The 21,970-nt window shown below is 48.9% G+C and overlaps 1 protein-coding gene across 10 annotated transcripts in view; it reads right to left on the bottom strand.

Moving 5' to 3' along the window:
• Positions 1–11,783: 11,783 nt before the first annotated feature.
• The window catches only part of LOC106606028 (focal adhesion kinase 1), a 136,673-nt gene continuing 126,486 nt past the window's right edge, over positions 11,784–21,970 (bottom strand). For all 10 annotated transcript variants that reach the window (XM_082959895.1, XM_082959896.1, XM_082959892.1 and 7 more), the window contains 5 exons: positions 19,430–19,469; positions 17,984–18,087; positions 13,322–13,477; positions 12,899–12,979; positions 11,784–12,682 (listed from right to left, as the gene is read on the bottom strand). In XM_082959895.1, the coding sequence (XP_082816021.1) occupies positions 12,464–12,682; positions 12,899–12,979; positions 13,322–13,477; positions 17,984–18,087; positions 19,430–19,469 (600 nt within the window). In that variant the 3' untranslated portion in view covers positions 11,784–12,463. The remainder of the gene's footprint in view (positions 12,683–12,898; positions 12,980–13,321; positions 13,478–17,983; positions 18,088–19,429; positions 19,470–21,970) is intronic.

The raw sequence follows: 21,970 nt of genomic DNA, 5'->3' as shown, positions 1-21,970 counted from the left end.
AGAGTGACCATTGGGTTCTTGGTCACCTCCCTGACCAAGGCCCTTTTCCCCTGATTGCTCAGTTTGGCTGGGTTGCCAGCTCTAGGAAGAGTCTTGGGGGTTCCAAACTTCTTCCATTTAAGAATTATGTTAGCCACTGTGTTCTTGGGGACCTTCAATGCTGCAGAAATGTTTCGGTAACCTTCCCCAGATCTGTGCCTTGATACAATCCTGTCTCTATGGACAATTCCTTCAACCTCATGGCTTGGTTTTTGCTCTGACATGCACTGTCAACTGTGGGACCGTATATAGACAGGTGTGTGCCTTTCCAAATCATGTCCAATCAATTGAATTTACCACAGGTGGACTCCAATCAATGGAAACAGGATGCACTTGAGCTCAATTTCAAGTCTCATAGGCAAAGGGTCTGAATACTATAAATAAGGTATTACTGTTTTTAATTTTTAATACATTTGCAAAAAATTTTAAAAAACCTTTTTTGTCATCATGGGATGTTGTGTGTAGATTGCTGAGGACATTTTTTGATTTAATCCATTTCAGAATTAGGCTGAAATGTAACAAAATGTGGAAAAAGTCAAGGGGTCTGAATACTTTCCGAAGGCAGTGCCCTTTGTTACTTTACAGCCTTATTCTAAAATGGATTAAATACATTTTTCTCCTTACAACATTCTTTAATAATAATAATAATATTAATACATAAGCCGTGAAGTGCTTTGAAAGACTGGTCATGACTCACAACACCATCCTCCCGGGAAACACTTCCCTTTCCCACCTGGACAAAAGGAACACCTATGTGAGAATGCTGTTCATTGACTACAGCTCAGCGTTCAACACCATTGTGCCCACAAAGCTCATCACCAAGCTAAGGACCCTGGGACTAAACACCTCCCTCTGCAACTGGATCCTGGACTTCCTGACGGCCACCCCCAGGTGGTAAGGGTAGGTAACAACACATCTGCCTCGCTGATCCTCAACACGGAGGCCCCTCAGGGGTGTGTGATTAGCCCCCCCGTACTCCGTTTACCCACAACTGTGTGGCCACGCACAACTCCATGACACAACAGTGGTAGGCCCGATCACCAACGGCAATGAGACAGCCCACATGGAGGAGGTCAGAGAACTCGCAGTGTGATGCCAGGACAACAACCACTCCCTCAACATCAGCAAGACCAAGGAGCTGATTGTGAACTGCAGGAAACAGGGGGAGGGTGCACCCCCCCCATCTACATCGACAGGGACGCAGCCAAGAGGGTCAAGAGCTTCAAGTTCCTCTGTGTCCACATCACTGAGGACTTAACATGGTCCTCTCACACCAGAACAGCCTTGAAGAAGGCATGGCAGTGCCTCTTTAAATTGTTTGGCCTCGTCTCCAAGGAATGCTCCTCTGAGCCAGATGTTGATGACAGGTTACCCTATGCTGGGCAGCTGGTATCAAACTTTCATAAACTACATCACCCTCGATCGGAAGGACCTACAGAGGGTGCTGCGGACGGCCCAGTGCGTCACCAGGGGTGAGCTCCCAGTCATCCCGGACGTACATGCCAGGTGGTGTCAGCCGATGAGAGCATACAGGTCGCAGTGGTGGGTGGTATATGGGGCTTTGGTGACAAAACACTGTGATAGACTGCATCCAGTTTGCTGAGTAGAGTGTTGGAGGCTATTTTGTAAATGACATCGCCGAAGTCGAGGATCGGTAGGATAGTCAGTTTTACGAGGGTATGTTTGGCAGCATGAGTGAAGGAGGCTTTGTTGCAAAATAGGAAGCCGATTCTAGATTTCATTTTGGATTGGAGATGTTTAATGTGAGTCTGGAAGGAGAGTTTACAGTCTAGCCAGACACCTAGGTATTTGTAGTTGTCCACATATTCTAAGTCAGAACCGTCCAGAGTAGTGATGCTAGTCGGGGGGCAGGTGCGGGCAGCGATCGGTTGAAGAGCATGCATTTAGTTTTACTAGCGTTTAAGAGCAGTTGGAGGCCACGGAGGGAGTGTTGTATGGCATTGAAGCTCATTTGGAGGTTTGTTAGCACAGTGTCCAAAGAAGGGCCAGATGTATACAGAATGGTGTCGTCTGCGTAGAGGTGGATCAAGGAATCACCCGCAGCAAGAGCGGCATCGTTGATATATACAGAGAAAAGAGTCGGCCCGAGAATTGAACCCTGTGGTACCCCCATAGAGACTGCCAGATCTGGACAACAGGTCCTCTGATTTGACACACTGAAATCTATCTGCGAAATAGTTGGTGAACCAGTAGAGGCAGTCATTTGAGAAACCAAGGCTGTTGAGTCTGCCGATAAGAATACGGTGATTGACAGAGTCGAAAGCCTTGGCCAGGTCGATGAAGACGTCTGCACAGTACTGTCTTTTATTGATGGCGGTTAGTACCTTAGAGCGTGGCTGAGGTGCACCCGTGACCAGCTCGGAAACCAGAGAAGGTAAGGTTGGGATTCGAAATGGTCAGTGATCTGTTTGTTAACTTGGCTTTCGAAGAATTTAGAAAGGCAGGGCAGGATGGAAATAGGTCTGTAACAGTTTGGGTCTAGAGTGTCACCCCCTTTGAAGAGGGGGATGACCACGGCAGCTTTCCAATCTTTAGGAATCTCGGACGATACGAAAGAGAGGTTGAATAGACTGGTAATAGGGGTTGCAACAATGGCGGTGGATAATTTTAGAAAGAGAGGGTCCAGATTGTCTAGCCCAGCTGATTTGTATGGGTCCAGGTTTTGCAGCTCTTTCAGAACATCTGCTATCTGGATTTGGGTGAAGGAGAAGCTGTGGAGGCTTGGGCAAGTAGCTGCAGGGCAAGTAGCTGCAGGGGTTGCGGAGCAGTTGGCCAGGGTTGGGGTAGCCTGGAGGAAAGCGTGGCCAGCCGTAGAGAAATGCTTATTGAAATTCTCAATTATCATGGATTTATCGGTGGTGACAGTGTTTCCTAGCCTCAGTGCAATGGGCAGCTAGGAGGAGGTAAGCCCTGGCATCTCAAATCAAATCAAATTAAAGTTTATTTGTCACATGCGCTGAATACAACAGGTGTAGACCTTACAGTGAAATGCTTACTTACAGGCTCTAACCAATAGTGTGAAAAAAAGGTATTAGGTGAACAATAGGTAGGTAAAGAAATAAAACAACAGTAAAAAGACAGGCTATATACAGTAGCGAGGCTATAGAAGTAGCGAGGCTACAGACAGACACTGGTTAGTCAGGCTGATTGAGGTAATATGTACATGTAGATATGGTTAAAGTGACTATGCATATATGATGAACAGAGAGTAGAAAAAGAAAGAAAGAAAGAAAGAAAGAAAGAAAGAAAGAAAGAAGAAGAAAGAAAGAAAGAAAGAAAGAAAGAAAAAAGAGAGAGAATTAGAGAGTGTCACAAAAAGAGCCGTGTTGAAAAGACCAAACTGCAGCGGGAATATGGATGCTCATATTTTAATAAAAAAAAAGGAGTAAAGCATCCACTGGAAAAACAATACACACGACAGGAACAGTCTTACAGGCATACAAAAACGCAGTGCAAGAACAACTACCCACAACCCCAAAGAAAAACACACACACCTATATAGGACTCCCAATCAAAGGCAACTCAACACACCTGCCTTCAATTGGAAGTCCCAATCACCAACACAAACATTCACACACACAAAACTGCCACGTCCTGACCCCAAAACTAATACAATAGCTCCATCTGCTGGTCAGGACGTGACAGTACCCCCCCTCAAGGTGCAGACCCCGGAATGCACCTACCAACAGAAAACACCAACAACAAAAAAAATCCCCAACAAAAACCCATTAAACAATAACCCCTAAACAATAAGGGAGGGAAGGGAGGGTGGCTGCCGTCAACGACGGCACTGTGCTACACCCTCCCTCCCCAACCCACCTATCCTGGAGATGGCTCAGGTGCAGGACGTGGACCTTGCTCCACCTTCGGCGTCGCCCACTTTGGTGGCGCCGCTAGCTGCGCCGGGCAGACGGGCCACTCGGGCTGACCCTGGCAGACGGACCACTCGGGCAGGGCCGGAGGACAGGAGGGCCGCTCGGGCTGGGCCGGAGGACAGGAGGGCCGCTCGGGCTGGGCCGGAGGACAGGCGGGCCGCTCGGGCAGCTCCGGGCAGTCGGGCCGCTCCGGGCAGTCGGGCCGCTCGGGCAGCTCCGGGCAGTCGGGCCGCTCTGGCAGCTCCGGGCAGTCGGGCCGCTCGGGCAGCTCCGGGCAGTCGGGCCGCTCCGGGCAGCTCCGGGCAGTCGGGCCGCTCCGGGCAGTCGGGCAGCTCCGGGCAGTCGGGCCGCTCGGGCAGCTCCGGGCAGTCGGGCCGCTCCGGGCAGCTCCGAGCAGTCGGGCCGCTCCGGGCAGTCGGGCCGCTCGGGCGGCTCCGGGCAGTCGGGCCGCTCGGGCGGCTCCGGGAAGTCGGGCCGCTCGGGCGGCTCCGGGAAGTCGGGCCGCTCGGGCGGCTCCTGACTGGCGGGCGGCTCTGGCGGCTCCTGACCGGCGGGCGGCTCAGGCGGCTCCTGACCGGCGGGCGGCTCAGGCGGCTCCTGACCGGCGGGCGGCTCAGGCGGCTCCTGACCGGCGGGCGGCTCAGGCGGCTCCCGACTGGCCGGCGGCTCAGGCGACTCCCGACTGGCCGGCAGCTCAGGCGACTCCCGACTGGCCGGCAGCTCAGGCGACTCCCGACTGGCCGGCAGCTCAGGCGACTCCCGACTGGCCGGCAGCTCAGGCGACTCTCGACTGGCCGGCAGCTCAGGCGACTCTCGACTGGCCGGCAGCTCAGGCGACTCTCGACTGGCCGGCAGCTCAGGCGACTCTCGACTGGCCGGCAGCTCAGGCGACTCTCGACTGGCCGGCAGCTCAGGCGACTCTCGACTGGCCGGCAGCTCAGGCGACTCTCGACTGGCGGGCAGCTCAGGCGACTCTCGACTGGCGGGCAGCTCAGGCGACTCTCGACTGGCGGGCAGCTCAGGTGACTCTCGACTGGCGGGCAGCTCAGGTGACTCTTGACTGGTGAGGCTGGGCTGACGCACTAGACGCCTGATGCGTGGGGCTGGTACTGGACGTGCCAGCCTGGAGACACGCACCTCCATGCTAGTGCGTATGGCGGGAAACACCGGACCGTAGAGGCGCACTGGCGGTCTTGAGCGCAGGGTTGGTATCACCCCTTCCGGCTCGATGCCTACTTCACCCTGGCACATGCGGGGCGCTGGTACTGTGCCTACCAGCCTGAAAATCCCAGGCCTCACCACAGCCCCAACCCCAAAGCACGGGACCTGTCCAGTCTGCCCTACAAGGGTATGGGGAGCTGGCCTGGGGCTCCAATCTTGCCCCGCCAAATAGCCCTTGTGCCCCCCCCAAAAAAATTATTGGGGCTGCCTCTCGGGTTCTACCTGCCTCCCAGGCAGGTTGTCACAGTGGGCCCGCAACTGCTCCCATGTCCAGTCAATCCTCTCCTCCAATACTTCCAGCGACCAGGAATCCATCTCCTCCCGAGCGCGCTGCTTCCAATAGTCCTCCTGTGGCTTCCTCCTCTTCCGCTGCTTGGTCCTTTGGTGGTGGGTAGTTCTGTCACAAAAGAGCCGTGTTGAATAGACCAAACTGCAGCGGGAATATGGATGCTCATATTTTAATTCAAAAAAAGGAGTAAAGCACCCACAACCCCAAAGAAAAAAACACACACACCTATATAGGACTCCCAATCAAAGGCAACTCAACACACCTGCCTTCAATTGGAAGTCCCAATCACCAACACAAACATTCACACACACAAAACTGCCACGTCATGACCCCAAAACTAATACAATAGCTCCATCTGCTGGTCAGGACGTGACAGAGAGAGCATACTTAAATTCACACAGGACACAGGATAGACAGGAGGAATACTCCAGATATAACACACTGACCCTAGCCCCCCGACACAAACTATTGCAGCATAAATACTGAAGGCTGAGACAGGAGGGGTCGGGAGACACATACCAAGATCACATGTTTTGTATATGCTTGCATAAGATAGTTTGACTATATAAGCCATATACCTCAGAGTGCATAACTGACCAGCTTCATTATTGCAATTCTTATTAATAAAGATTGATTTTACAGTTGATCATCCAACTCATGAAAGAAACATAAAGACTCTCTCTTTATTCTGCTACTCAGTCTATCCCTTTTCACAGAGAATTCATTATTCATTCATTCATTCATTTGTTTGTCATTTCATTTTTATATGTCATTTCAGTCAATGCACTGAGATGCTATTGATGCAGTTCACTCACCTCCAACGCTGACTGTAATCATAACATAAAACAATGCCTGGAGCCTCATGACACTTGCATGACCACTGAGGATAAAGCTGGTGAGGAAACCAGGAGGAATAATACACCTTGTTGAACAGCTTAGGAACGGGCTGTAGCCAAGTTCAATATCCAGATCAATATCTATAAGGGCTTTGGTAGTCGCGTTTGCAGGAATGAGGCGCAGGAAGCAATGAACACAGGGAGTGGTGTTTTTAATAACACTTGAAGGAAAAAAAACAAAGTTCCCAAGCACAGGGGAATAAATACAATCAGCGACAATGCCAAGCCGACAACAAGACAGTCGACATACAACAATCAATCCCGCACAACAAGGAGCGGGCCAGCTAAACTAAATAGCCCCACTAATGGCTAATTGACCACAGGTGTCCAAAATCAAAAAAGGGGAAAAGCAAAAGGGAATCGGTGGCAGCTAATAGGCCGGTGACGACGACCGCCGAGCGCCACCCGAGCAGGAGGGGGCGCCACCGTCGGTGGGAATCGTGACAGTACCCCCCTCCTGACGCGCGGTTCACGCAGCGCGCCGACACCGGCCTCGAGGTCGACCCGGAGGGCAAGGCGCAGGGCGATCCGGACGGAGGTGGTGGAAATCCCTCAACATAGATGGGTCCAAGACGTCCTCCGCCGGCACCAAGCACCTCTCCTCCGGGCCGTACCCCTCCCAGTCCATGAGGTACTGCAGGCCCCTCGCCCGGCGTCTCGAGTCCAGAATGGCCCGTATGCTGTACGCCGGGGACCCCCCGATGTCCAGAGGGGGCGGAGGGACCTCCGGCACCTCATCTTCTTGAAGGGGACACGCTACCACCGGCCTGAGGAGAGACACATGAAACGAGGGGTTAATACGGTAATAGGAAGGGAGTTGCAACCGATAACACACCTCGTTTATCCTCCTCAGGACTTTGAAGGGCCCCACACACTGCGGCCCCAGCTTCCGGCAGGGCACGCGGAGGGGCAGGTTCCGGGTCGAGAGCCAGACCCTGTCTCCCGGTGCAAACACGGGCGCCTCACTGCGGTGGCGGTCAGCACTCCTCTTCTGCCGCGCACTGGCCTCCTTTAGTGAGTCCTGGACGGCTCTCCAGGTCTCCTTGGAGTGCTGGACCCAGTCCTCCACCGCAGGAGCCTCGGTCTGGCTCTGGTGCCATGGTGCCAGGACCGGCTGGTAACCTAACACACACTGAAAGGGTGATATGTTAGCAGAGGAGTGGCGAAGTGAGTTCTGGGCTAATTCAGCCCAGGGAATATACCTCGCCCACTCCCCTGGCCGGTCCTGGCAATACGACCTCAGGAACCTGCCCACCTCCTGGTTCACCCTATCCGCCTGCCCATTGCTCTCGGGGTGATAACCGGAGGTCAAACTGACCGAGACCCCCAGCCGCTCCATAAACGCTCTCCAGACCCTGGATGTGAACTGGGAACCTCGATCAGAGACAATGTCCTCCGGCACCCCGTAGTGCCGGAAGACGTGGGTAAATAGGGCCTCCGCAGTCTGCAGGGCCGTAGGGAGACCGGGCAATGGGAGGAGACGGCAGGACTTAGAGAACCTATCCACAACCACCAGAATCGCAGTGTTCCCCTGAGAGGGGGGAAGATCTGTCAAGAAGTCGATGGACAGGTGCGACCATGGTCGTTGTGGAACGGGGAGGGGCAGTAACTTCCCTCTCGGTAGATGCCTAGGAGCCTTACTCTGGGCACACACCGAACAGGAAGAGACATAGGACCTCACGTCCTTAGCCAAGGTGGGCCACCAGTACTTCCCCCTTAGACTCCGCACTGTCCTCGCCACACCAGGATGACCCGCAGTAGGTAGCGTGTGCGCCCACCGAATCAAACGATCACGAACACCGAGCGGCACATACATGCGCCCCACGGGCACCTGCGCAGGCGCAGGTTCCAACACCAATGCCCGCTCGATGTCCGCGTCCACCTCCCATACCACTGGTGCTACCAGCCTAGACGCTGGAATGATGGGAGTTGGATCGATGGGCCGGTCCTCCGTGTCATAGAGATGGGACAGCGCGTTGGCTTTAGTATTCAGGAAACCCGGTCCATAGGAGATGGTAAACCTAAACCGGGCGAAGAACATGGCCCACCTCGCCTGACGTGGATTCAGTCTCCTCGCTGCCCAGATGTACTCCAGGTTTCGGTGGTCGGTCCAGATGAGAAAGGGGTGCTTAGCCCCCCCAAGCCAGTGCCGCCACACCCTCAGGGCTTTGACCACCGCTAGCAACTCCCTGTCCCCCACATCGTAGTTACGCTCCGCCGAACTGAGCTTCTTCGAAAAGAAAGCGCAGGGGCAGAGTTTCGATGGCGTACCTGAGCGCTGTGATAGCACGGCACCCACCCCAGCCTCGGATGCATCCACCTCCACTATGAACGCTAAAGACGGGTCCGGGTGCGCCAACACGGGTGTGTCGGTGAACAGCGTCTTCAACTTCTTGAAGGCTCCGTCCGCCTCCGTCGACCATCGCAAACGCACCGGCCCCCCCTTCAGCAGTGAGGTAATGGGAGCCGCTACCTGGCCAAAACCCCGGATAAACCTCCGGTAGTAATTGGCAAAGCCTAAGAACCGCTGCACTTCCTTCACCGTGGTTGGAGTCGGCCAATTATGCACGGCCTTAACGCGGTCACACTCCATCACCACCCCCGTGGTGGAAATGCGATAACCCAGAAAGGAGACGGCTCGTTTGGAAAACTCACACTTCTCAGCCTTAACGTATAGGTCATGCTCCAGCAGTCTACCAAGCACCTTGCGCACCAGGGACACATGCGCGGAGCGGGTGGCAGAATATATCAGAATGTCATCGATATAGACAATCACACCCTGCCCGTGCAGGTCCCTGAGAATTTCGTCAACAATGGATTGAAAGACGGCTGGAGCATTTTTTAACCCATACGGCATGTCGAGGTACTCATAATGGCCTGATGTGGTACTAAAGGCGGTTTTTCCGCTCGTCTCCCTTCTTGATACGCACCAGATTATACGCGCTCCTGAGATCCAGTTTTGTGAAGAACTGTGCTCCGTGAAATGATTCCACTGCCGTAGCGATGAGAGGTAGTGGGTAACTAAACCCCACCGTGATAGCGTTTAGACCTCTGTAATCAATGCACGGATGCAGCCCTCCCTCCTTTTTCTTGACAAAAAAGAAACTCGAGGAAGCGGGTGAGATGGAGGGCCGAATGTACCCCTGTCCCAGGGATTCCGTGACATATGTCTCCATAGCCGCCGTCTCCTCCTGTGACAAGGGGTACACGCGACTCCTGGGAAGCGCAGCGTTAACCTGGAGATCTATCGCACAATCCCCCTGTCGACGAGGTGGTAATTTAGTCGCCCTCTTTTTACAAAAAGCGATCGCCAAATCGGCGTATTCGGGGGGAATGCGCACGGTGGACACCTGGTCTGGACTTTCCACCGAAGTGGCACCTATGGAAACTCCTAGACACCTCCCTGAACACTCCTCTGACCACCCCGGGAGAACCCCCTGTTTCCACGAAATACGGGGATTGTGACCAGCCAGCCAGGGGACCCCCAGCACCACCGGAAACGCAGGCGAATCAATAAGGAAAAAAATAATGCGTTCCTTACGATTCCCCTGCGTTATCATGTCCAGTGGCACCGTAGACTCCCTGACTAGCCCTGACCCTAATGGTCGGCTATCTAGGGAGTGCACGGGGAAAGGGGAATCTATCGGCACCCGAGGAATGCCCAGCTTAATGGCAAGTCCACGGTCCATAAAGTTCCCAGCTGCGCCTGAATCGACTAGCGCCCTATGCTGGGAAGAGGGAAAAAATGTAGTAAACAAAACAGGTAAAAACACGTGACCAACAGGGGGTTCTGGGTGAATCTGGTGCTGACTCACCTGAGGTGACCGAGAAGCCTGCCCTCTCGACTCCCAGACTGGCTCCTCCAGCACCGGTCGGCCGTGTGTCCTCTCAGACCACAGCTGGTGCAGGAGGAGCCACCTCCTCCGGAGCCCCTTGGCACGGCCTCAACTACCTCCATAGGGGTAGGGGCGGGGGTGCACGGGGGTGGAACGGGCAGGACCCTCTCCGAACACCCGCGGGCAGCCAGCAAATTGTCCAGACGTATGGACATGTCTATCAGCTCGTCCAGGGACAGAGCTGTGTCCCGACAGGCCAGCTCCCTGCGGACGTCCACCCGGAGACTGCAGCGGTAGTGGTCTATGAGGGCCCTGTCGTTCCACCCCGAAAGCGGCGGGTGAACTCTGGGTAGTGGTCCCTCGCCGAGTCTGGACCGTTCCAGACCGCATTAGCCCACTCCAGAGCTTGGCCCGTCAGGCAGGAAACGAGGGCACTCACGCTCTCCTCTCCCGTGGGAGCAGGTCTGACGGTGGCCAGGTACAGCTCAAGCTGGAGCAAAAACCCCTGGCACCCAGCCGCCGCCCCTTGGGAGCGCCAAACGAAGCGCACCAGAGCCAGACGTCGTGGGAGGCGAAGATGGCTGTATCGGGGGAGGTGGAGAGGATACCACTTCTCTCCCATCGGTCCATCCTCTCCATCATCTGGTCCATTGCCGATCCGATGCGGTGTAGGACCGTCGTGTGGTGGAGCACGCGTTCCTCCATCGAGGGCAGAGGAGTGCCCGCTGCTCCCGCTGATTCCATGCCTTTTCAGATGGTGCGGGATTCTGTAAGGGCTTTGGTCGTCGCGTTTGCAGGAATGAGGCGCAGGAAGCAACGAACACAGGGAGTGGTGTTTTTAATAACACTTGAAGGAAAAAAAACAAAGTTCCCAAGCACAGGGGAATAAATACAATCAGCGACAATGCCAAGCCGACAACAAGACAGTCGACATACAACAATCAATCCCGCACAACAAGGAGCGGGCCAGCTAAACTAAATAGCCCCACTAATGGCTAATTGACCACAGGTGTCCAAAATCAAAAAAGGGGAAAAGCAAAAGGGAATTGGTGGCAGCTAATAGGCCGGTGACGACGACCGCCGAGCGCCACCCGAGCAGGAGGGGGCCCCACCGTCGGTGGGAATCGTGACAATATCATTACTTTACATTTTCAACTGATTGAAGTACATGTTAAAGTCAGTCAATACACTGCAATAGGTGTCCCCTCTCTTCTCAGCAAATATCACAGATAGACCTAAATGATAAGCATGGTAACTTGTCAGTAAGCTATGAATAAGACTTATGTAATAGCTGATTAGTATGAGAAGTACTGCTGAGATGACCCGTTAATGTATTCATTCATTCCTGTTGGTGCTAAATGGGAACATGTGTTGATGAAATGTCGAAGTTTAAAATATGAATGTAAATCTATTAAACTATTAGAGAAATTAAAGATTCAGCTAAACATCATTAAGGAAAATAAATGACATGCTAACACCATCCTTTGGCTGTCATTCGTAAACACAGGAAAGCACTGTCTCAGCTTTGGCTGTCATTCGTAAACACAGGAAAGCACTGTCACAGCTTTGGCTGTCATTCGTAAACACAGGAAAGCACTGTCACAGCTTTGTCTTTTTGTCATCATTTTATTTCATCCTTTATTTTCTCCTATTTGACAAGATGGCCGACTGAGCCAAGACAAAATATATCCCAGTGTTTGTGATCCTCCATGAATCACTATTGAGCTTGTGACAAGTGTTAACAATGACGCAGACATGTTAGACGTAGTGTGAGGAGTTCAGTGTTCTGTCTACTAAAGAATAGAGGTTCTAGTTCAGTTGTGTTGTCCACATCATCTCCCATATGTCCTCTGGGGAGAGCAATTTCTGAAGTGTGCCTCCTGATTCTTCTTCAGATGAAATCTGGGACTGTAGGAATTCACAGTTAGTCAGCCGACACAATCGGTGCAGCATAAAATAAAATAACTCTTCAAAGATTCCAAGTCTATAAAAAGTAGTGGTGTGTTGGGAGTGAGGGTCAGAGGTGGTCGCTAGTCTGCCTGGTGATGCACATGGAGTCCAGTCCATCTGACGGTCCTGTAGAAGCAGTGCCCCATTCAAATTCCTTCACAGTGCATTCTTCCTCATTCCTCCCTTCCTTGAAGTAATCACTGATTAGAAATGACAGAACAGGTGAACAAACCCAAGGGCGCCCCCACATGGCTTCCATCTGTCCAGACAGTCATTCAGCCAGAAGCTTTGAGTTGAGTCCGTTCATCCCACACTCCACACCCTCCTCCCCCAGCACTAGTGAGGTGGCGGCTGGGCCTGGCCCAACATCCTGAGCCGGCTCTGGTCGATGACGTCTAGAAGGTTCTTGGCGTCTACAGCCAGGGCGTGGGCGGCTGTCAGCATCTGTTTCTTGTAGTCCTGCTGCAGGCTGGTCATGACGTACTGCTGGGCCAGCTTCATCTTGTTGATCAGCTCCGCCAGGTCAGAGTTCAACAGCTTCTGGGCCATCTCCACCTTTAAGATAAGATAGTACTTTATTAAAACATAAATGTTCCAAATATTATTATTATTATATATTGACAGATAAAATAAAAATAGGTTCAGAGAATGAACAGGGTGCACATATTCCAGTATTATATAACTAATTAAAACAAAATGTCCTGTATAAGAGAAGGCAGAGGGGACTAACATAGTACTGGACCAGAAATAGCTCATGCCTGGTTAACGTACCTCTCTGTGTGTGCTAGCTGGAAGTAACGTGATTGTTTCATCCACTGTGGCCAGGAGTGTCCTCAGTGCCAGACCCACATCCTGAAACACAAATATACTCATATGAACCAATCCTAGAACTCTGCTCTGTCCTGTGTAGCTTAGTTGGTAGAACATGGTGCTCGCAACGCCAGGGTTGTGGGTTTGATTCCCACGGGGGACCAGTATGAAAATGTATGCACTCACTACTGTAAGTCTCTCTGGATCAGAGCGTCTGCTAAAGGTAAAAAAAGGTCAAATGCTCTCCACGAACCACAAGGAAGAAAGCCCTGGGCCATGTTCAGTAAGGATAAAACATTTCCAAAAAGAACGAAACATAAAGGTTTTGCTACAATGAACCCTGATGATTGAATGTGGAGATAATGAACACTGTGTCTCTCCTACCTTGACCATTGGCACGTATTCCTCGGGAGGCGCAGGCTGAATTCTACTGGACATCTCTATGACAGCCTTCACCAGTCCTGTGACATTCTCATAGACCTTGTCATTAGAGCGGTCCAGGTTAGCAGTGGGGGGTGGGCTGATCTCCTGAGGCTGGAGCTGAATGAAGGAGAAAAATACACTGTGAGCAGAGAAGGAGAAATAACACAGAGGGTCAGATGTTTCATATAGTGTTCAACCTTGCATTTCTTAACTCTCACCAATAGATGGCAGTATATATCACCAGTCAGTCAACACCACAGTCACTCATGGTAGTAAATCACAATGACAAAAACCCAAGGAATTTGAAACGACAGTTTCTACAAACACCAGGGGCTAAATTAAGTCAAATATATCCTTGAAATTGTACATCGGGTCTAGAGAGGGTTAGAGGTTATGTTAGGAAGATGTCAGCATCTGGAATAAACAATACATTCTATAATGGAGTTATTTGGAATTCAGCATTAATCCTAAATCATGTCAAAAGTGCAGGCACGATCCCATTTAGGAAGAAGTCAGTGTGTTACGTTTAGGATTCAGAGGGTTGTTTGAAACAATGTTGTAGACAAACACACATTATTATGGCCACACAAACACAGATCTGAACATACACAAGCATTACATGGCCCACTATAAGACCTCTATATCGCCTACTACTAATACCTCTATATGGCCCACTATAAGACCTCTATATGGCCCACTATAAGACCTCTATATGGCCCACTATAAGACCTCTATATGGCCCACTATAAGTACCTCTATATGGCCCACTACATGGCCCACTATAAGACCTCTACATGGCCCACTATAATACCTCTATATGGCCCACTACAATACCTCTATATGGCCCACTACAGGCCACTAGCCACTACATGGCCCACTACGGGCCCCAAGCCTCAGGCCCACTACATGGCCCACTATAATACCTCTACATGGCCCTCAGGCCCTCATAATACCTCCATATGGCCCACTACGTGGCCCCAAGACCTATATATGGCCCACTACATGGCCCACTATAAGACCTCTACATGGCCCACTACATGGCCCACTATACGACCTCTATATGGCCCACTACATGGCCCACTATAAGTTCTCTATATGGCCCACTATAAGACCTCTATATGGCCCACTACATGGCCCACTATAAGACCTCTATATGGCCCTCTATATGGCCCACTACATGGCCCACTATAATACCTCTACATGGCCCACTATAAGACCTCTATACGACCCACTATAAGACCTCTACATGGCCCACTATAAGACCTCTACATGGCCCACTATAAGACCTCTACATGGCCCACTATAAGACCTCTACACGGCCCACTATAAGACCTCTACATGGCCCACTATAAGACCTCTACATGGCCCACTATAAGACCTCTACTATGGCCCACTATAAGACCTCTACATGGCCCACTATAAGACCTCTATATGGCCCACTACATGGCCCACTATAAGACTGCTACATGGCCCACTATAAGACCTCTACATGGCCCACTATAAGACCTCTACATGGCCCTCTATAAGACCTCTATATGGCCCTCTATAAGACCTCTACATGGCCCACTATAAGACCTCTACATGGCCCACTATAAGACCTCTACATGGCCCACTATAAGACCTCTATATGGCCCACTACATGACCCACTTTATCGATGGTAAAGAGGTGTTGTGTCAGTACGGTGAATGGAAGAAATGCATTAGGATGAGAAGGCTAAAGTGGTTCAGTGAACAGACTCAGTTGGTAGAGCATGTGTTTGCAACGCCAGGGTTGTGGGTTCGATTCCCACGGGGGGCCAGTACAAAAAAAAAAAAAAAATAATAAAAAAATAAAAAAAGAAAAAAAAAAAATAAAAAAAAAAAAAAAAGAAAAATGTATGCATTCACTACTGTAAGTCGCTCTGGATAAGAGCGTCTGCTAAATGACTAAAATGTAAATGTAATGTAACAGGTGAATGAACCGGGTTGAGTCCCAAATGGCACTCTATTTCTTATATACTATACTTCTGACCAGGGCCCTCTGGTCTAAAGTAGTACACTATATAGGGAATGGGGTGCCATTTGTAAAGCGCCCCAAATCAGATGATGCATTAGAAGTTCACTGTTACCAGAGATACTGATGGACTCCATTGTCCCACCCCAATACACAACCCAACCCATAGCCTGCTTTTTCAGCATCAAATAACAACTGATTGACAATTCTGTGAGAAATTAGGTCTACAGAGACACACACACACGAACGTTCACACACACATTCACAGTGTTCTCTTACCCGCCAGGGCTAAGTTCAACAACAGTAAGGCAGAGGCAAGAGGGACAGAAGAGGGAGAAAATATTAATGCAACAAGCATTAACAATACACGGAACAACACCAGAGAGCAAAGTTTTATCCAAATAAATATGGTTTTGGAGAGGTTGGTTGAGTAAATACCGAAATATCTACAGAGGTGGTGACTCAAATGTTGTGGGCATGAAACTTTGTCTGTGTTTATACAGGCAGCCCAATTCTGAAAAGGTACCTAATTATTGTCAAAGGATCTGATCTGATTGGTCAAAAGACCAATTACTGGCAAAATATCAGAATTGGGCTGCCTGCGTAAATGTAGCCTTTGTGTTTTATTTGACTTGTTTTTATCTTTTGCATGAATCCCACTAATTCCCTCATCAGAACAGGGAACAGGTTGCCATGGTAGCACAGTACTGAGTACATGATAGTACAGCGTCACAAATTACATCCTATTTCCTATATAGTGCAAAACGTTTTACCACTAGGGCCTATGGGGCTCTGGTCAAAAGCAGTACACTATATAGGGAATAGGAATCCATTTGTGATGCATCATATCATAGCCCAGTCTGACCATCTCAGTTCCAGTCATGATGGGCTGATAATGTCCATGTCAGTGTTTACATGTCGGCTTCTTTCTCAGGAAGAAGGAACCACATTAGATAGAGTATTCCTCTTGTTAAATCATTTTCCATGCTGATGGTAAGAAGGCAGTGTAATGGAAAGAGTGTGTTCCTTCCCAGGGTGCATTGCAGGCCTAACTGCCTGGTCGATCATGTGGTATTTATGAGCGTGTTTGGGGAAGGAGGAGAGAGGGGGTGAACTACAGCTGGGACTGCTTTAGCTGAGGCTTAGGGTGCACCCCAAAAGGCCCCCTATTCCCTATTTATTGCACTGCTTTTGACCAGGGCCCATAGGACTCTGGTCAAAAGTACTGTAGTGCACTATTTAGGGAATAGTGTGCCATTTGTGACGCAGACCTAATGACACCAAGGCAGTGGTAGCAGAGCAGAGCTAACAGTTTGGATAACTTAGGGAAGGTAACACTCATGGATGCTCTATGCTGACACAGAGAAACTCAAGCGGACTGTTGCCATAGTAACCATCACTGGGGAAAATAGTGAAATGTCTGGTCTTTTGGGTGTCATAAAAAAGGGGGAAGTCTGTGTAGTTGAAATACAGTGGTAGTCGTTGTGATCTGGCCAACATGGTAAAGTCATGTAGGAATGTTCTAACAGAAATGGGGTCAGTTAGTCATGTTTTAGATGCATAGTCATGAACTTCTCAGCTTAAAGATAGAATCCTTAATTGCAACATCCATTTTTGCACATATAAATTAATTAAACACTGAATGTACAAAACATTAAGGACAGCTGATCTTTCCATGACATAGACTGACCAGGTGAATCCAGGTGAAAGCTATGTTCCCTTATTGATGTCACCTGTTAAATCCACTTCAATCAGTGTTCATGAAGGGGAGGAGACAGGTTAAAGAAGGATTTTTAAGACTTGAGACAATTGAGACATGGTTATGGTAGTAGGTGCCAGGCGCACCGATTTGTGTCAAGAACTGCAACACTGCTGGGTTTTTCACACTCAACAGTTTCCTGTGTGTATCAAGAATGGTCCACCACCCAAAGGACATCCAGCCAACTTGACACAACTGTGGGAAACATTGGAGTCAACATGGGCCAGCATCCCTGTGGAACGCTTTCGACACATTGTAGAGTCCATGCCCCGACAAATTGAGGCTGTTCTGAGGGCAAAAGGGAGGGGGTGCAACTCAATATTAGGAAGGTGTCCTTAATGTTTTGTCCACTCAGTGTATATACCCATTGATTGTTGAAGAATATAACTTGTAAATGTCTCAGGAGCTTAGTTCAACTGTCGTACCTCATCAGAACCCAGCATATGAACTTGTTTTACTCTGATGTTTGTAAACAAAGTAAATGTCTAGCCTCAAAACATGGTTACAACTATCATGTTGATATCATGGATGGTCAGTCCTTGCATCCACAGCTCTGTCTATGAATTTGAACGTGGTTACATTTCTCCAGGTCCATCCCTCAGCTTTTTACCAAAACAGAGGTGGGGTGAACCACTTTGTTATCATTTCAATGAAGGATTCTAGCTTTAAAATGATGGATGAACACTTTGTTTTGGAGTGCACATGAAAAAGTAAAACACAATAACTACAAATAAATGTAAACAACTTTGAGACATGTTGTAAATCTGTGGGCTTAAATTGAGCGATAAAGCCAAATCACTGGATTGTTGTAGAATGCGTGTAAAGTTTGATTGGTAGATATGGTAGAATAAACATGTGAGCATCAGCTTACCTTCACTCCCTCATTGTAGCTGTCCACGGGGTTCAGGCTGGCCAGACTACCCAGGTGACTGGGGGCTCCAGGACGGGGAGGTTTCTTTGGTGGAGCTGCATGTTCTGTTGAGGCAAAGGACCCATCAGATACTTGAGTACAATAGAATAAACAGATACTTAAACTACAACATATAGTACAATATATGCATGTTCTGTTGAGACAAAGGACCCATCATCAGTTTCATAAGGAATAAAACCAATGCATGACTATATGGAAGATGCACAGGAATGTAGCATTCCTTATCAAACTCTCACAGATTCAACTGAATTCCTATCAAATATCTACTATTATGGCAACATAAACTAACACAGGCCTAGCAGAAATAGTCAAATTGTCAGCCTGTCAACATAGTTTAGCAGTTAAAATGGTTGAGGAATGTGCTAGAACAGTTGAGGGAGTCAGAGTTAGTCAGAGTCAGTCAGAGTTAGAGCCAGTCAGAGTCAGAGTTAGAGTTAGAGCCAGTCAGAGTTAGAGCCAGTCAGAGTCAGAGTTAGAGCCAGTCAGAGTTAGAGCCAGTCAGAGTTAGAGCCAGTCAGAGTCAGAGTTAGAGTTAGAGTTAGAGTTAGAGCCAGTCAGAGTCAGAGTTAGAGTTAGAGCCAGTTAGAGTTAGAGCCAGTCAGAGTCAGAGTTAGAGTTAGAGCCAGTCAGAGTTAGAGCCAGTCAGAGTCAGAGTTAGAGCCAGTCAGAGTTAGAGCCAGTCAGAGTTAGAGCCAGTCAGAGTTAGAGTCGGTGTCAGAGTTAGAGTCGGTGTCAGAGTTAGAGTCGGTGTCAGAGTTAGAGTCGGTGTCAGAGCCAGTCAGAGTTAGAGCCAGTTAGAGTCAGAGTTAGAGCCAGTCAGAGTTAGAGCCAGTCAGAGTTAGAGCCAGTCAGAGTTAGTCAGAGCCAGTCAAAGTTAGAGCCAGTCAGAGTTAGTCAGAGCCAGTCAGAGTTAGAGCCAGTCAGAGTCAGAGTTAGAGCCAGTCAGAGTCAGAGCCAGTCAGAGTCAGAGCCAGTCAGAGTTAGTCAGAGCCAGTCAGAGTTAGAGCCAGTCAGAGTCAGAGCCAGTCAGAGTCAGAGCCAGTCAGAGTTAGAGCCAGTCAGAGTCAGAGTTAGAGCCAGTCAGAGTCAGAGCCAGTCAGAGTCAGAGCCAGTCAGAGTTAGTCAGAGCCAGTCAGAGTTAGAGCCAGTCAGAGTCAGAGCCAGTCAGAGTCAGAGCCAGTCAGAGTTAGTCAGAGCCAGTCAGAGTTAGAGCCAGTCAGAGTCAGAGTTAGAGCCAGTCAGAGTTAGAGCCAGTCAGAGTCAGAGCCAGTCAGAGTCAGAGACAGTCAGAGTCAGAGCCAGTCAGAGTTAGAGCCAGTCAGAGTTAGAGCCAGAGAACCAGTGAAAACAATACGTGTAAGGTAATTACATTGGCTGAGACATTACCTGGTTTGCCTATGGGTTGGTATATGTGCTGGTTTCCTGTCTGCACAAACAAACACAAACAAGCAGTTGAAATAAACCAGCAGGATTCATTCCACATTTCCAACAGTGTTTTTCCACAACATCCCAGTGAGCAGTCTCTCTGGTGTCATCTGTGTTGTTGTGGTCTCTCCACCAACACTCAAAATACTCCTGCTGCTTAGATACACAGACCTAACCGGACCACAGCCAACCACCAGTTTACATGGCGTTCCACAGTAAAAACACATCTCTGCTTTACTGTGATAGCCCTAAAACAAACTGTAGAACAGACCATATGCAGTATTCCCTGTTTAAATGTAAGTCAATAAAACACTTGCTGATTGAAGTTTACAGAATAGCCTAGAGGTTATTGAGAGTTGTATTCAATATTTTTGTGCATCAACTCAACATGCTAAACGGCTATCCATCACTCCTTGGCTTCATCCTCTGCCTGGCTATAATTATTATCAGGGAGACAGATTCTGACAGTTATCTCGCCATGAAGCAAGATTTTGGTTTTGCAAATTGCCCAGTAAAATAGAGTGGATTGCATGAGAGCTGCTGCATTAATGCGGGCGGTGTTTTAAACTAAGAGTGGGTTTGGTTTGGGGCTATACCCTTCTAATGGTCCATGCAGCTCAGAACACAGCTGTCCATACAGCTCAATGTAATGATACTGAGCAATGACAGGGAACAAATTAAATAGTTCTACATTCTCTGTTCTAATAGTTCTACATTCTATGTCCTAATAGTTCTATGTTCTAATAGTTCCACATTCTATCTCCTAATAGTTCTGCATTCTACGTTCTCATAGTTCTACATTCTATGTTCTAATAGTTCTACATTCTATGTCCTAATAGTTCTACGTTCATTGTCCTAATAGTTCTATATTCTATGTTCTAATAGTTCTACATTCTAACAGTTCTACATTCTATGTTCTAATAGTTCTACATTCTATGTCCTAATAGTTCTACGTCCTAATAGTTCTATGTCCTAATAGTTCTACGTTCTATGTCCAAATAGTTCTACATTCTAATAGTTCTACATTCTATGTTCTAACAGTTCTACATTATATGTTCTAACAGTTCTACATTCTATGTTCTAATAGTTCTACGTTCTATGTTCAAACAGTTCTACATTCTATATTCAGATAGTTCTACATGATATATTCTATACATGAGAACAGATGGATATTCCTTCATATCAGTCAGTGTTCTTTTCTTCTCCTTTTAAGCCCAGTAAACATGTTGGTTTCCTAATGTGAATTCAAAGAGCAAAGACAAAATCTTCAACCATTCTCTTTTTTTAAATTATCAATATATATTTACAATTGTTGGTCCCAAGATGATCTGTGTGAATCTGTTAACCCCTTGACTTTCCCTTTTCCAGTTGAAGGTAAATCCCCAGAGTGCTAAAACAAATACATAAAACTTTCTTATGGAATGCCTATGTAGTAAGCATGTACAGTGCATTCAGAAAGTATTCAGACCGCTTGACTTTTTACACATTTTGGAAAAAAAATGTTTTTTATCACAATTACATAAGGATTTACACCCTTTACTCAGTACTTTGTTGAAGCACCATTGGCAGCGATTACAACCTCGAGTCTTCTTGGGTATGGAGCTACAAGCTTGGCACATCTGTGTTTGGGGAGTTTCTCCCATTCTTTGCAGATCCTCTCAAGTTCTGTCAGGTTGGATGGGGAGCGTTGCTGCACAGCTATTTTCAGGTCTCTCCAGAGATGTTAGATTGGGTTCAAGTCCGGGCTCTAGCTAGGCAACTCAAGGACATTCAGAGAATGCCACTCTTGAGTTGTCTTGGCTGTGTACTTAGGGTCGTTGTCCTGTTGGAAGGTGAACCTTCACCCCAGTCTGAGGTCCTGAGTGCTCTTGAGCAGGTTTTCATCAAGGATCTCTCTGTACTTTGCTCTGTTCATCTTTCCCTCGATCCTGACTAGTCTCCCAGTCCCTGCCGCTGAAAAACATTCCCACAGCATGATGCAGCCACCACCATGTTTCATCGTAGGGATGATGCCAGGTTTCCTCCAGACGTGACGTTTGGCATTCAGGCCAAAGAGTTCAATCTTGGTTTCATCAGTCCAGAGAATCTTGTTTCTCATGGTCTGAGAGTCCTTTAGGTATCTTTTGGCAAACTCCAAGCGGGCTGTCATGTGCCTTTTACTGAGGAGTGGCTTCCATCTGGCCACTCTACCATAAAGGCTTGATTCGTGGAGTGCTGCAGAGATGGTTGTCCTTCTGGAAGGTTCTCCCATTTTCACAGAGGAACTCTGGAGCTCTGTCAGAGTGACCATCAGGATCTTGGTCACCTCCCTGACCAAAGCCCTTCTTCCCCGATTGCTCAGTTTGGCTGGGCGGCCAGCTCTAGGAAGAGTTTTGGTGGTTCCAAACTTAATTTAAGAATGATGGAGGCCACTGTGTTCTTGGGGCCCTTCAATGCTGCAGATATTATTTGGTACCCTTCCCCAGATCTGTGCCTTGACACAATTCTGTCTCGGAGCTCTTC

The sequence above is a fragment of the Salmo salar genome, chromosome 02 (genome assembly GCF_965601325.2).
Source record: "Salmo salar chromosome 02, fSalSal1, whole genome shotgun sequence".
Lineage (NCBI taxonomy): Eukaryota > Metazoa > Chordata > Actinopteri > Salmoniformes > Salmonidae > Salmo > Salmo salar.
The sequence above is the reverse complement of the archived record's forward strand: the minus strand, read 5'-3'. Positions and strand labels throughout refer to the sequence as shown.